This window comes from Delphinapterus leucas, chromosome 16 (assembly GCF_059928025.1).
Source record: "Delphinapterus leucas isolate spDelLeu-1000000601 "Yukka" chromosome 16, BTC_Dleu_Yukka2, whole genome shotgun sequence".
Lineage (NCBI taxonomy): Eukaryota > Metazoa > Chordata > Mammalia > Artiodactyla > Monodontidae > Delphinapterus > Delphinapterus leucas.
Window position 1 is genome coordinate 27,743,782 of NC_143144.1, and position 16,447 is coordinate 27,760,228.

General features: G+C 36.8%; 1 protein-coding gene across 3 annotated transcripts in view; it reads left to right on the forward strand.

The window, feature by feature from the left end:
* Positions 1-16,447, forward strand: part of FAM149B1 (family with sequence similarity 149 member B1) — a 63,230-nt gene that overhangs the window by 3,949 nt on the left and 42,834 nt on the right. For all 3 annotated transcript variants that reach the window (XM_022590859.3, XM_089897664.1, XM_022590860.3), the window contains exons 2-3: positions 457-561; positions 1,386-1,515. In XM_022590859.3, the coding sequence (XP_022446567.1) occupies positions 457-561; positions 1,386-1,515 (235 nt within the window). The remainder of the gene's footprint in view (positions 1-456; positions 562-1,385; positions 1,516-16,447) is intronic.

Sequence of the window (16,447 nt, forward strand, 5' to 3'; positions counted from 1 at the left end):
ACCATTTTACATTCCTACCAGCAATGTATGAGAAATCCAGTTTCTCCATATCCTTATCTGCGTTTAGTGTTATCACCATATTTTATCTTAGCTGTTCTAATAGGTGTGTGGTTATACCTTATTATATTTTCAATTTGCAGTGAAATTAATTTTAAGAATATATTTTGTTTAACCCAAATATATCCAGAATATTATCATTTTAACATGTAATCAAGATAAAATAATTAATGATACATTGTACATTCTTGTACTAAGACTTCGAAATCCTATGTGTTTTACACTTAAAGTGCATCTCATTTCCAACTGACATTTTAACTGCTAGTGATTAATGGCTACTGTATTGTACAGTGCAGTTCCAGAACAGCAAGAAGTAGGTGACGAACTTGTAGATCAAGTTACTGAAAAGTATATATTTTTTCTTTACAAGAAATATAACTTTGTTTTTCTCTTTCACAGGAAAGGAATAACAAAACATTCTCTTAATCATCATCCCCTTCCAGAGCAGCTGGATGCAATTTCCTCTACCAATGACAGCCATGAAAACGACATAAGTTCCCAAAGGTAATAACAAAAAGTGCTTGTTGCACTTGATAATGGCAAAAGTTTTGTTTTTTTGCCTTGTACTAATGAAAGAAAACAAGAATTTTTTTATCACATTTTTCAATACCATTCAACTTTCATTCTGGAACAGCTAATGGAAACACACTTATTTTGTCATCTATTAGCTGAATAATAGTGGGCAAGTTACTTACCTGGTAATAGTATCTCTTAAAGGGTGTTCTGAATATAAATGAGATAAAATACAGTAAATGCTGAGTAAATATTAGCTGCAGTTATTATTTTAAGAAATAGAGGATACGGTAACTTCACAGAGGGTTCTGAGAAGCAATGTGGTATCATAGAAAAATTACAGTCATAAAACCTAGTTTCAACACCTAGTACTAAATCTCAGATTCTTTGTCTTAAAAAAGGGGTTGAGTTCTGCACCACCAGGTTGTTGTGAGGATAAAATGGGGTTAATATCTGTGAAAGTGCTTGGTAAACTAAAAGTGCCATACAAGTTCACATACTATTCTATGTGAATTCCTAGACGTTTCTGAAATGTCTTTAGTTCTCAAGGGTAGATATTATAAGTGGAATGTTAAAGTATTCATTGTAAACTAAGACTAGAATTATTTAGAATGGCTGCCATCAATTCTGTAGGAATTAGATCCGACTTTACTATGATGCTTACATTTCAAGTCCTTCATTTATTTTTGCCTCTGTGGATATATTTCTACACATGCTTATCACCTAATAGATTGCTGAGTAGTTAATGTTGCAGAAACTTAAGGAAATATAAGAATTTTTCTGTTTTCTCTTCTCCTTCCAAATTGTGCATTTAGTGAGTCTGACATCACACAAGAATCACCTTTTACATCAGCTGACACTGGGAATTCAAGGTCTGCTTTTCCAAGTTATACAGGCACAGGGATCTCTACTGAAGGCAGCTCGGACTTCTCCTGGGGATATGGTGTGAGTTTTATGTTATTGGTCTGATGGATTGCTTGGGAGACTGTTCTGGGAGTTAGCATTTGTCAGTTTGGTCAGTATATTTCATGCCTTCCCTCTCCTACACTGTTTATTTTTAACTTTATTTTATTGTATTTGGCCGTGCCGCACGGCGTGCGGGACCTTAGTTCCCCAACCAGGGATCGAACCTGTGCCCCCTGCAGTGGAAGCACGAAGTCTTAACCACTGGACCACCAGGGAAGTCCCTCCTACATTGTTTATTTACTCTTTAAAATAGCTGTAAAGAAGCATCAGCTTCACCCTCTTTCAGTATTGCTCTGTCTGATGGATGTAGTAGTTGATCCTTAGAGATGCTTAGTGTTTGGCTTAAACACTTGCACGTTGGTATGGATCTGAGCTCTGGATCTACTCCTTCTGCTGTGCTCAGTCCACTAGTGTGTCTCTCCACTACTAATATTACCTTGTTGTTTAAAATGTTTTTGAAAGTTTATTACTAAGCCATATAGACTGGGAAAATGTTTATGATATATTACTAAATGAAAAAAAGCACGTTAAAAATAAATGTATAGGGCTTCCCTGGTGGCGCAGTGGTTGAGAGTCCGCCTGCCGAGGCAGGGGACACGGGTTCGTGCCCCGGTCTGGGAAGATCCCACATGCCGCGGAGCGGCTAGGCCCGTGAGCCATGGCCGCTGAGCCTGCGCGTCCGGAGCCTGTGCTCCGCAACGGGATAGGCCACAACAGTAAGAGGCCTGCTTACCACAAAAAATAAATAAATAAATGTATAGTGTAGTTCTAATTTTATTTTACAGATATTTTTGCTTATATATACTAGAAAAAAAGACTAAAAATATTTACCTAAAATGTTACTCCTTTATTAATTGGGTGTTGAGATAATGAGATTTATTTATTTATTCATTCATGACTATCTGCCATTATAAGTATTATTTTTAAAAGACCAACAACCTTAAAAGAAAATTAAAAAAAATTTTATGCATGTTTCTCACCTTGATGCAATAGGTATTTTTATTTCTGTATCCTCTTTCAATCTATATTTAATTTGGCCTAGCTATAGTCATGGTGTACATACAATACTATGCTCTCTGTTTTTTCACTTACTGTTATTTTGTAAGCACTCTTCCACAATACTGACTTTATACAATATTATTGTTAGCAACCTGCTTTCTTTACAAAAAGCCTGCTAATTGTTACAACCTTTTTGTCACCATGAGTTATTTTCTAGTCATTTTAAGTTGGATGTATATATAGTTGCCTTACATAGTTGTATGATATATGTGCATCCTGATCTGCTTCTTCATTCACCATTATTTCATATAGACATTTTCTTTTACTACTTCCATACTTGTCAATTTGAATAGTTATATATAGTTATATAGCATTTCCTTGTTTTAATATATTATATCATAATTTAGTAATTTCATTATTATCTGATACTTGGGTTTTCAGTTTTTATTTATTCAACAAATATTTATTGAGCGCATTTGTTGTCAGACACTGTATTTGGGAATATGGGGTGAATGAGACTTACATGATTCAATAGTCTAATGAGGGAGATTGACAAAAGCAAATGAACAAAATAACTACAAAAGGTCATAAGTACTCTAAGGAAGACAACAGGGAGCTGAGATAGAACACTATAAGGGGGATTCACTTTAGGTAGGGTATCATGTAGGGTAGATCTGAGACTTGAAGACTGAAGAGTTAACCACGTGAAGAATGAGGAAAAGAGCTTCCAGCAGGTAACCAGCAGCATCTGCAAAGGCCCTAAGGAGGAAGAGATCTTCATGTTTCCAAGGGAAAGTGTTTGGTATGTTCTTGGAACTGGAAAAAGGTCAGGGTGGTTGAAGGATGGTGTACCAGGGGAGAAAGCACTAATGAGACTGGAGAGGTAGGCAGCACTAGATCTTGTAAGGCGTTGTAGGCCATGGTAAAGAATTTAAATTTTATCCTTATGTAATGATTTAATTAATTTGATGACTTATTTTGAGCTTTTAGTGTACTGACTATATATTTCAATCAATTATCTCTATATTTTAATTAGTATCTCTTTATAAGTTATGAATGTCATACAAATGTTTCCCATTTCCCTGCTTTCCTTTTGGTATTTATTGTGTAACAGATTTTTTTTTTTTTTTTCTTTGCGGTACGTGGGCCTCTCACTGCTGTGGCCTCTCCCGTTGTGGAGCACAGGCTCCGGATGCGCAGGCTCAGCGGCCATGGCTCACGGGCCCAGCCGCTCCGCGGCACGCGGGATCTTCCCGGACCGGGGCACGAACCCGTGTCCCCTGCATCGGCAGGCGGACTCCCAACCAATGCGCCACCAGGGGAGCCCATGTAACAGATTTTTTAAAAAAAAATTCAAATATAACCATTTTACTTTTGACCTTAATTTCTCTGCTAGTCAGGATTTTATCTTTAGAAAGATGGAATATTATAATATTCTTCTTCATAGCTTTTTAATAGAATTTTGCATGTTTAACTTTTTAACTCACCAGACTTTTAAAATAGTATATGGTGTGAGGATAATTAAGTTCTTTTACTGTTGAACCTACTTTGTTTGAACAATTTTTCTACATTTGACTTAATATCTTAGGGTTTTCATGATATTTTAAAAATCTTGGAAAATCTATTAGTGTTCATTAAAAAACATGTATTATTTAGTATTTGTGTCCTCTTTGCTCTTTCAGATAAATTTTATTTTCCCTTGTATGAAATTTTATAAAATATTCATGAGGGATTTAATTGATATTGCATTACAACATTATATTAAATTAGGTGCAGGGAGAACTAAAATTTATTGAATATTTAATAGATGCTAGGCTCTGTACTAATCGCTTTATAAACACATTTCAGTCATTTTGTACCTTAACTGAACTTAGTATTCTACCTAGAAATATAGTTTACTTAGATCTTCCTTTAATTTAATCCACTTTATCATTTCATTATTTATTTTGAGTAAATCTCTTGTAAGATACAACTGATATTAAAATTGAACTTAGTATTTAATTATACATTTTCCTTGCTTTTGAACTTAGGTGTTTTTGAGTTATCACTGGTATATAGGAATACAGTTTTCCCCCCAGTTTAACTAATGGCCTACTACTTTGCCAAATATATTTATAATCATGCTGGCGTTTATATTCTTAGGTTTATTTCTTTTAAAATATTGTTTTAAAATTAAACAAAGTTGGGGACTTCCCTGGTGGTCCAGTGGTTGAGACTTCGCCTTCCAATGTAGGGGGTGTGGGTTCGATCCCTGGTCGGGGAACTAGGATCCCACATGCCTCAGGGCCAAAAACCCAAAAAATAAAACAGAGGCAGTGTTGTAAGAAGTTCAATAAAGACTTTAAAAATGGTCAACATTAAAAAAAAAAAAGTCTTAAAAAAAATTAACAAAGTTATTATAATGATGTGAAGGAAGACTTTCCTTTTTTATTCTAATTATATCTATTATTTAAAGTTTTATAGTCAACAATCATAAAAATATCTAACCCAGTTCTATTCTATTTTAGTTTTATGTACTTCGGATTGATTTTTTTTTAAATAATCAAATAAGGTTTATTCTAGGAATACAAAGATGGGTCAATATCTGTAAATGTATTAATATGTTTAACATCAGTGAATTAAAGGAAAAAATATGATCAAGCCAATAGATGTTAAAAAGATACTTGATAAAATTCAAAAACCATTCCTTATAAAAATTCTCAATTAGATAGGGAAGGAAACCCTTGAAACTTGATAATGACTATTTGTCAGTTGAATATCAGTTTAAATGGCAAAACACTAAAGCTGTTTCAGTTACAGCAAGGAACCAGACAGGGATTCTCTATTTACAAATTTAATTGATTCCTTTGCTAACTTTGTACATTTTAATTTTTACATAAAGCTTGTCATTATACACTCTATCCAGGGCTATTTGTTTTTCCACTTAACACTATCAATATATTTTGAAGAATATATTACATTATAGTATAGTATATTATGTATATTATAGTATATTCAAATATATATATTATTAAAAAACTAACTGCTTTGTTCTTTGATGGCTGCATAGCCATTGCTATTACAAAAAAGTGCTGCATTTATGACCTTGTACATATATTATTTTACATATATATGAACATATCTGAGCATAAGTTTCTAGAGGTGGAATGCTGCTCAAAAGATACATGCTTTTGTAATTTTGAAAGTTGTTACCAAATTGACCTCTGTAAAAGTTATTACAATCTGCAGTCTCACCAGGAACATATGAAAGGGCCTATTTTCTTACACTCTTGACCAAAACAGTGAATTATCAAACTTTTTCATCTTTGCCAGAGTTTTAATTTTTTTCATTTAAAGGTATCTGATGCAATGGGGTTGATTAGAAAAGAAAAGTTGCACACCTTACAGAAAACTGCATAACTTACATATTGGGTGTGCATGTGTGTGTGTGTGTGTGTGTGTGAAAACAGTACACAGATCAAGATATAGACAATCAGCATCCCACAAGGCTCCTAGATGCCCTCTTCCAACCCCAAAGATAACCACTATTCTGACCTCTATCACCAGGTTTACTTGTTCTTGCCCTTCATATAAATGGAATCCTACAGTATGTATTTTTTATATCTGGCTTCTTTTGCCTAGAATTGTTTGAAAAGTTCATACATGATGTTGCACATATTTGTAGTCTGTGAATTGCCTATTAATATTTTCATACTCATTTATTATTTTATTTATCATTTTCATATTAATTAGTAGGAGTTCTTTGTCTTTATTTTTAAATTTATTTTAACTTATTTTTTATTTATTTATATTTTGGCTGTGTTGGGTCTTCGTTGCTGTGCGCGGGCTTTCTCTAGTTGCAGTGAGTGGGGGCTACTCGTTGTTGTGGTGTGCGGGCTTCTCATTGCAGTGGCTTCTCTTGTGGAGCACGGTCTCTAGGCGTGCAGCCTTCAGTAGTTGTGGCATGAGGGCTCAGTAGTTGTGGCACAAGGGCTCAGTAGCTGTGGCTTGTGGGCTCTAGAGCGCAGGCTCAGTAGTTGTGGCGCACGGACTTAGTTGCTCCACTGCATGTGGGATCTTCCCGGACCAGGGCTCAAACCTGTGTCCCCTGCATTGGCAGGCGGATTCTTAACCCTTGGTACCTCTTTGTCTTTTAGATTAGGGGTGGTGGGTGTACTTTTTGTGTAAAGGACTAGATAGTAAATATTTCAGGCTCTGCAGACTCTGTCAGGACCCTCAACTCTCACTGAGAAGGCAGCCATAAGCAGTGTATAAATAGATGGGCATGACAATGTTCGAATAAATTTTATTTACAAAATAGGCTGTGGGCTGGATTTGTCCCACTGGTCATAGTTTGCTGACCCCTGTTCTAAATAGTTATATAATGTCCACTCTCCCTGTACAACTATAGAACTTTTGGTATTGTACCCAGTTGAAAATTTATTTACCAACCTCTGTTACAGGTAGAGGTAGCTAATGAATTGTACAATAAGTCAGGAGATGGGGCTTTCTGGAATGCCGTTTTTTTGAGAAAAAATTCTGGAAAATTCCTAATTCCTAATTAGGAATTCTCCTAATTCCTGCCTGGAACATGGAACTATGGCTAAAGGTAAAGCAGCCATCTTGGACCATAAAGCATCACTGAGGATGGAAATGATAGAAGAAACTGAGTCCTTGATATCCATGGAGGCACCATATCAGCTTTTAATGCCTACCCCTAGATTTAATTTTTTTGAGAGAGAAATTAAACTTTTATCTTGTTTAAGTCACTGTTGTTTTTATTAGTAGTAACTAAATGCAATTAATCACTGATACACTCATTCTTTGTTAAATGTATTGCAAGTATCTTTTCCTGGTCTGTGGCTTTTGTAACTTTCACAATTCCCACGCTTAGGTCTTTAATCCCCCGGAATAGTATTTTGTATATGGTATATAGCAGGAACATAATTTTAATTTTTCCATATGGATAATGAGTTGTTTCAGCACCATTTACTACTAGTTCAGGATTTCTAAGCAAGGGCATTTTTGGCATTTTGGATATGGCTGTTGTACAGCAATGTCCCATGTATAGCAGGATGTTTAGTATTAATGATCCCTGCCTATTAAATACCTGTAGCAACCTCTAGTCATTGTGATCACTAAAAATGCACATATATATTTCCAGCTTCTTCCATAAAAGGTAGCATTATTTCCGGAGAGTACTGTTGCATCCTTTCTCCATTGATTTGCTATGTTACCTCTGTTATAGATTAAGTTTTAAAATATGAAATGGTCTGTTCCTGGGCTCTCTAAACTGTTCTATTCTAAACTCATGCGAATACAACTGGCTTTTTTTGTTTGTTTGTTTGTTTTTGCGGTACGCGGGCCTCTCACTGTTGTGGCCTCTCCCGTTGCGGAGCATAGGCTCCAGACGCGCAGGCTCAGCGGCCATGGCTCACGGGCCTAGCCGCTCCGCGGCATGTGGGATCTTCCCGAACCGGGGCACGAACCCGTGTCCCCTGCATCGTCAGGCGGACTCTCAACCACTGCGCCACCAGGGAAGCCCAATACAACTGGTTTTAATTAAACTATAGCTTTATAATAATCTATAATATGTGATAGGGAAGTCTTACTACATTATTGATAATTGTCTTGGCCAACCTTTTTTATGTATGTTAGAATCTGATTATTAAATTGCATAGGTCAGTTTGGGGAGGACTGCTATCTTTATGATAGTGAGTTTTCCTAATCATGAATTTGATATATAAATCTTTCCATTTATTATCCATTTCTTTAGTGTCTTTCAATACATTTTTATAATTTTATCCATAAAAGTAATATACATTTGTTGAAGATTTATTCCTAGGTACCTTGCATGGTATATTAAAAATCATATTTTTAATCTATTTGTTGCTGGTATATAGGTGTAGAGTTCATGTTTTGTTTTGTTTTTTTAAATTAATTTATTTATTTTTGGCTGTGTTGGGTCTTCGTTGCTGTGCGTGGGCTTTCTCTAGTTGCGGTGAGGGGGGGCTACTCTTCGTTGTGGTGTGTGGGCTCCTCATTGCAGTGGTTTCTCTTGTTGTGGAGCACGGGCTCTAGGTGTGCGGGCTTCAGTAGTTGTGGCACACGGGCTCAGTAGTTGTGGCGCACGGGCTTAGTTGCTTCGCAGAATGTGGGATCCTCCTGGACCAGGGCTCGAACCCATGTCCCCTGGATTGGCAGGCGGATTCTTAACCACTGCACCACCAGGGAAGCCCCAGAGTTCATGTTTTCTAAGGGAACTGAGTTCTAGGCTAATGTTGGCTTCTGGCAGAAATTTATATTCTTTGTCATGTGTTTAACTTTTGATATTTCATTTAAATGTTTTAATAGATTTCTCATCTGTTTAATACTAGATTAGACTTTCATTGGATTTATTATTTTTACTTTTTTTTACTGTGATAGTCACATACATAAAATTCACTCTTTTAAAGTGAACAGTTAAGTGATTTGCAGTATATTCTCAGAGTCGTGCAACCATCCTATCATTTTCATCACCCCAAAAAGAAACCCTGTCTCCATTAGCAATTACTCTCCATTTCTCTCTCCACCCAGCCCCTGGCAACCACTAATCTGCTTTCTGTCTGTATGGATTTGCCTATTCTGATATTTCATATAAATGAATCATACAGTATATCACCTATTGTGTCTGGCTTATTTCACCTAGCATATGTTCACATTTTATCCATGTTATAGCGTGTGTCAGTACTTCTTTTTTATTAATGAATATAATTTCATTGCATGGACATACCAATTTTGTTTATTCATCAGATGATGGACATTTGGATTATTTCACTTTTTTGCTATTATGAATAATGCTACTATGAACACTTGTGTACAAGTTTTTCTGTGGACATGTTTTGAATATTCTTAGGTATACACCTAGGAGTGGAATTTCTAGGTCATATAAAAACTCTATGTTTAATATTTTGAAGAATACATTTCTCTTTGAAACTTAAAGCTATAATTGTGATTGTTTTCAAGGTTCCTGGTTAGTATATAAATAATGTTGATATTTTTCTTGTATTACACAAACATTTCATTGCAGATTTCACATGTATGTCAGAGTAGGTAATTCCTGCGAAATCCATTATTAGTAATGGATTGTGTCTTAATCAAATTCAAGTTTTGTGATCAAAGTTGCAATTACTGCACATTGTGTTTTCTTAATAACTTGGAAACAACCTCAAACTTACAGAAAAGTTGTAAGTATAGTAAAAAGAACAGTCATCCCTTGGTATCCATGAGGGATTGGTTCCAGGACCCCCTGTGGATACCAAAATCCAGGGATGCTCAAGTCTCATATAAAATGGTGCAGTATTTGCATATTACCTATGCATATCCTTCTGTACACTTTAAATCCTTTCTAGATTGCTTATAATACCTAATACAATATAAATGTGTTTTACATTTACAAACCCATGAATATGGAGGCCAACTGTTTTTTTCCTGAATGGTTTGAGAGTAAGTTACTGACATGATACTCCCTTGCACCAAATATTTTAGTGTATATTTCCTTCAAGCAAGGACACACTACATTACCAGAGGGCAAGAATCAAATTCAGGAAATTAACACTGATATATTGCTACCACCTAATCCATATATCCCATTAAAGTTTCACTAGTTGTCCCAATGATATCCTTTATAGCAAAAGTTTATATCACATTGTCAAGTCTCTTTAGTCTCCCTCAATCTGGAACAGTTCTTGAGTCTATGATATGACAGAAATGAGCTTGTTTTTCTCATTGCATTCTATTAGGTGGCACATAATTCCATTTGTCCCATTATTAATGTTGTTCACTTTGATCACTCAATTAAGGTGATTTTCCTTTGCATTTGAAAGTATTTTATTGGGGATATATGTATACGTATAGCTGACTCACTTTGTTATAAAGCAGAAACTAAAACACCATTGTAAAGCAATTATACTCCAATAAAGATATTTTAAAAAAAGTATTTTACGGGGCGGTACATTGAAATTATGTACCTACTATCCTGTTCCTCTTCAGACTTTCAATTTATGATTTACATCAGTGTAGACTCAAGGATTCCTATTTTGTTCAGTTAGTTATAATATATAATACATCATTATTTATCTTGAAGTTCCAATTGTCCCAGATTTGGCCCGCAGAATTCCCTTCAAGCTGCTTCTGTGCCATTTTGACATGTTCCCATCCTTCTTTAAATATTTCCTTACTTTCTGGTACAAGATATCCAGGCTTATTTTGTACTTTCTTTGCCCCAACCCTGGAATCAGCCAATTCTTTAAGAAGCCCTGGTTCCTTTTATGCCATGTTTAGAAACAAAGATTTGGGTGCTAAGCGTGCTCATTGCTTTTTAGGTGTCACTTATTCCCAAACCCTCCCAGCGGACAGAACTAGGGAATATAAGTACTCCTCCTATCCCACTGTGAAATGACAAGGTTCATTCTAGTTTTTTCCTTTTCTAATTTGTAACTTCTTTCTCTGACAGTGATAAACGTGGCTTCCGTTATTCTTAATATATTTACTTATTTGATTAGTCCCCCTGAACATAACCAGTTCCCCACTAATCCACTGCCTCTTAACCTCTGCAAATGCTCTTCTCACTCCACATATGTTTCAACACCCTGTGCTGAGTCACTGACCCTTGCACTCTCGCACCCAATGAACGATCTCCTCATCCCACTCAGAGTCAGACACCCAATGTTGTCCTCGCCTCCGAATAGGCACCTTCCTCAGGTTGCTTGGGCTATCACCCTGTGTGGGGCTGCCGACTCCCCACATGGTAACTTTCTTCTCCATTGTTGTTCCAACATTATAAGCTGGCTGCTCTCCCGCAAGGACATCCTCCTCATCTCACTTGTGCTCCATCACCCTGCAACAACCTGCTCCCCATGCAAACACCCACTGTGGCAGATTATATTTTCAAGTCATGCCAATATATATCCCATCTGACATGCCCTTATTACAAGATACTGATACTCCTCCACTGAAGAGATAGGCTCTATGTTCTTACCCTTTGAACCTGAATGGACTATTTAACTGCCTTAATCAGTAGAATGCAGTGAAAGTGATGCTGCATGATTTTTTAGGTTAGAAAGCAATACAGCTTCTGCCTGCCTCTTTCTGTTTCTCTCTCTCTGGATGCTTGACCTTGGAATTCAGCCACTATGTTGTGAGGAAGTTCAAACCACATGGAAAAGCCCATACAGAGAGAAACTGAAGCCCCCAGCTGAAAGCCAGCATCAATTGCTAGATATTTGAGTGAATGAACACTCAGATGCTTTCAGCTCTAAGCCTTTGAGCTTTTCAACTGATATCCCAGATGCTGTGGAGAAGAGACAAACCATTCCTGCTGTGAGCTATGTAAATTCCAGACACATGTAAACCTGGAAAGATAATACATGATTATTGCTATTTTGAGCCATTCAGCTTTGGAGTAATCTGGTACACTGCCAAAGTAATTAGAACACCCCTCTCACACTGCTCAGGGTCAGAAAAACTGCTTAGATGTTCTCTTTACCTCTCTTAGGCTCCTATCATAAAAAGGCTGTCTTCCTACACAGACGCCGTCTTTACTGTGCTTAGGTTCCAATATCTTATAACAGGCTGCCTTCCCAGGTTGATGCCTTCCTTATTCTGTTTTGGCTCTGAAACTCCATGCTGACTGTCTCTTGAGGCATTGGTTAACAGGCAGCCCATATCGATAATCCCTAAGAGAAAAGAAACTCATAAGGTAGGCAGGCCCCTGTTTACCCTGGCTCCCTGCCTGGGAATAATTTTCTGACTATGGAATTGTAAGATAGAGTCCAAACAAAGCACAGTGGTCCCATTTTGCTGAGTAACAGAGATCAGAGTTCAGGGCAGATGAAGCAGTTGGAATCTTTAGGACACAGGGAGATAGATAAAGAACACCAGAAACTAAATAGGTGGGTAAATACAAAAGTCTATATTTTTTAGTGATTTCTCTAAAGGATAACTGAAAGCAAAACATGTGCAAGATGGAGTTTATATTTGTAGACGTAAAAGCTGAGACAAATATAGCTCAAAGGATGGGTGAATATAAATGGAATTATACTGTTATATGACTATTACGTTTGTGAAGTGTCAGGTATCAAGACAAGTGGGAACTATGAAGAGGGAGGTATGAAGTGGTAAAATACTGACTAACTAGACTTTGATAGGTTAAGAATGCACATTATTAGCCCTAGAGCAAGCATTAAAAAATTATAAGAAGAATAAGCTAAGATGCCAATAGGGGAAATAAAATGGAATACTAACAAATATTTGATTAACCTAGAATAAGACAGGAAAGGAAAAGAACAAGAAAGGATCCCCCCCCCAAAAAAAGGGACAAATGGAAAAGAAACAGCAAGATGGTAGACTACAACCCAACCATGTCAATAATTAAAACAAAAAAAATGGAATGGATAAAAAATGGATAAAACACAGAATGGATTAAAAAAAAAACAAGACTCAACTATATACCATATGGAAGAGACAAACTCTAAATATAAAGACACAGATTGAAATTAAAAGGACAGAGAAAGTTATACTGTGCACACAATAGGCTTATATTAATATGAGACAAAATAAACTTCAAGACACAGAGTTGATTACTAGGAAACAGGAATATTTTTTACGGATAAAAAGGCAGTTTGGGGGCTTCCCTGGTGGCACAGTGGTTAAGAATCCTCCTGCCAATGCAGGGGACATAGGTTCGAGCCCTGGTCTGGGAAGATCCCATATGCTGCGGAGCAACTAAGCCCATGTGCCACAACTACTGAGCCTGCGCTCTAGAGCTGCTACCCACAACTACTGAGCCCGCGTGCTGAAACTACTGAAGCCTGTGCACCTAGAGCCCATGCTCTGCAACAAAAGAAGCCACTGCAACAAGAAGACTGCACACCACAAGGAAGAGTAGCCCCCGCTCGCCGCAACTAGAGAAAAGCCCGCACGCAGCAATGAAGACCCAGCGCAGCCACAAAAAAAAAAAAGGCAGTTTGGGGACATCCCTGGCAGTCCAGTGGTTAACGCTCCACACTTCCACTGCAGGAGGCACGGGTTCGACCCCTGGTCAGGGAACTAAGATCCTATATGCCATGCAGCCAAAAAAAAAAACTTAAAAAAAAAATGCTTGCATTCCTATACACTAATGACGAAAAATCAGCAAGAGAAACTAAGGAAACAATTCCATTTACCACTGCAACAAAAAGAATAAGATCCCTAGGAATAAACATATCTAAGGAGGCAAAAGACTTGTACTCAGAAAACTATAAAACACTGATGAAAGAAATCAAAGATGATGTAAACAGATGGAGAAATATACCATGTTCTTGGATTGGAAGAATCAACATTGTGAAAATGACTATACTACCCAAAGCAATCTACAGATTCAATGCAATCCCTATCAAACTACCAATGGCATTTTTCACAGAACTAGAACAAAAACTTTCACAATTTGTATAGAAACACAAAAGACCCCGAATAGCCAAAGCAATCTTGAGAAAGAAAAACGGAGCTGGAGGAATCAGGCTTCCTGACTTCAGACTATACTACAAAGCTACACTAATCAAGACAGTATGGTACTGGCACAAATACAGAAATATAGATCAATGGAACAGGATAGGAAGCCTAGAGATAAACCCACGCACATATGGTCACCTTATTTTTGATAAAGGAGGCAAGAATATACAATGGAGAAAAGACAGCCTCTTCAATAAGTGGTGCTGGGAAAACTGGACAGCTACATGTAAAAGAATGAAATTAGAACACTCCCTAACACCATACACAAAAATAAGCTCAAAATGGATTAAAGACCTAAATGTAAGGCCAGACACTATAAAACTCTTAGAGGAAAACTTAGGCAGAACACTCTATAACATACATCACAGCAAGATCCTTTTTGACCCAACTCCTAGAGAAATGGAAATAAAACCAAAAATAAACAAGTGGGACCTAATGAAACTTAAAAGCTTTTGTACAGCAAGGAAACCATAAACAAGACGAAAAGACAACTCTCAGAATGGGAGAAAATATTTGCAAGTGAAGCAACTGACAAAGGATTAATCTCCAAAATATTACAAGCAGCTCATGCAGCTCAATATCAAAAAAACAAACAACCCAATTAAAAAATGGGCAGAAGACCTAAATAGACATTTCTCCAAAGAAGATATACAGATTGCCAACAAACACATGAAAGGATGCTGAACATCACTAATCATTAGAGAAATGCAAATCAAAACCACAATGAGGTATCACCTCACACCAGTCAGAATGGCCATCATCAAAAAATCTATAAACAATAAATGCTGGAGAGGGTGTGGAGAAAAGAGAACCCTCTTGCAGTGTTGGTGGGAATGTAAACTGATAACAGCCACTATGGAGAACAGTATGGAGGTTCCTTAAAAAAACTAAAAATAGAATTACCATATGACCCAGCAATCCCACTACCAGGCATATACCCTGAGCAAACCATAATTCAAATAGAGACATGTACTACAATGTTCATTGCAGCACTATTTACAATAGCCAGGACATGGAAGCAACCTAAGTGTCCATCGACAGATTGAGGCCACTCTTCCTGGCTTACTGTCTCCTCACATGACCTTTCTCCTGGGCACAGGCACAGGTAGAGAGATCTCTGGTGTCTCTTCCTCTTCTTATAAGAACACTAATCCTATCAGATTAGCGCTCCACCCTTATGACCTCATTTTACCTTAATTTCCAACTTAAAGGCTTTATCTCCAAATAGAATCATGTTGCAGATTAGGGCTTCAACATATGAATTTGAGGAGGACACAATTCAGTCCATAACAATGTATACCAGGAAGATGTAACAATTCTAAATAAGTAAGCATCTAATTGAGTTTCAAAATGTATGAAGAAAAACTGATGAAACTAAAGAGAGGACTAGGTGAATCCACAATTATTGTTAGAGATTTTAGTTATTAATAAAACGATTAGAAAATCAGTAAAAACATAAAAGATCTTATGCTATACTGAACAAATGCAGAGTACATATCCTTCTCAAGAACATATGGAATGTTGACAAGGACAGACTGTATGGCGGGCCATAAAATATATCAGTATTGTTCAAAAGATTAAATCTGGGCTTCACTGGTGGCACAGTGGTTGAGAGTCCGCCTGCCGATGCAGGGGACACAGGTTTGTGCCCCAGTCCGGGAAGATCCCACATGCTGCGGAGCGGCTGGGTCCGTGAGCCATGGCCGCTGAGCCTGCGTGTCCAGAACCTGTGCTCTGCAACGGGAGAGGCCACAACAGTGAGAGGCCCGTGTACCGCAAAAAAAAAAAAAAAAAAAAAAAAATCCAAATTTACGGATGCAGCTAAAGTAGTTCTTATAAAGACATTTATACCTTTAAATACCTATTTTAGAAAAAGAAGAAAGCTTTAAAATGAGTAACCTAAGTTTCTACCTTAAGATGCTAGGAAAGAAGAGTAAATTAAATCCAAAGTAGAATGAAAGAATTAAAAGCAAAATTAATCAAATAGAAAACAGGTAAATGAAAGAGAAAATGAACAAGTCCAAGAGTTGATTCTTTGGAAAGATTAATAATTAATAAGCCCTCTAGTGATACTAGTCAAGGAAAAGCAATAAAATGCAAATTACAAATATCAGGAATGAAAGAGATGTCACTACAAATTCTACAGACATTAAAAATATTAACAGAATAATATATACAATTTTATGCCAATAAATTCCATAACTTAGATGAAATGGACAAATTCCTCAAAAATCTGAATAGTTGTAAAACTCTTAAACTAAATCAAGCAACTCTCACAGAGAAAGCTCTAGGCTTAGGTGAAAGAACATACATTTGTGGAAGAAATAACAGTCACACAAACTTTTCCCCAAAACAGGAGCATTTTCAATTCACTTTATGGGTCAGCATAATATTGATGCCAAAA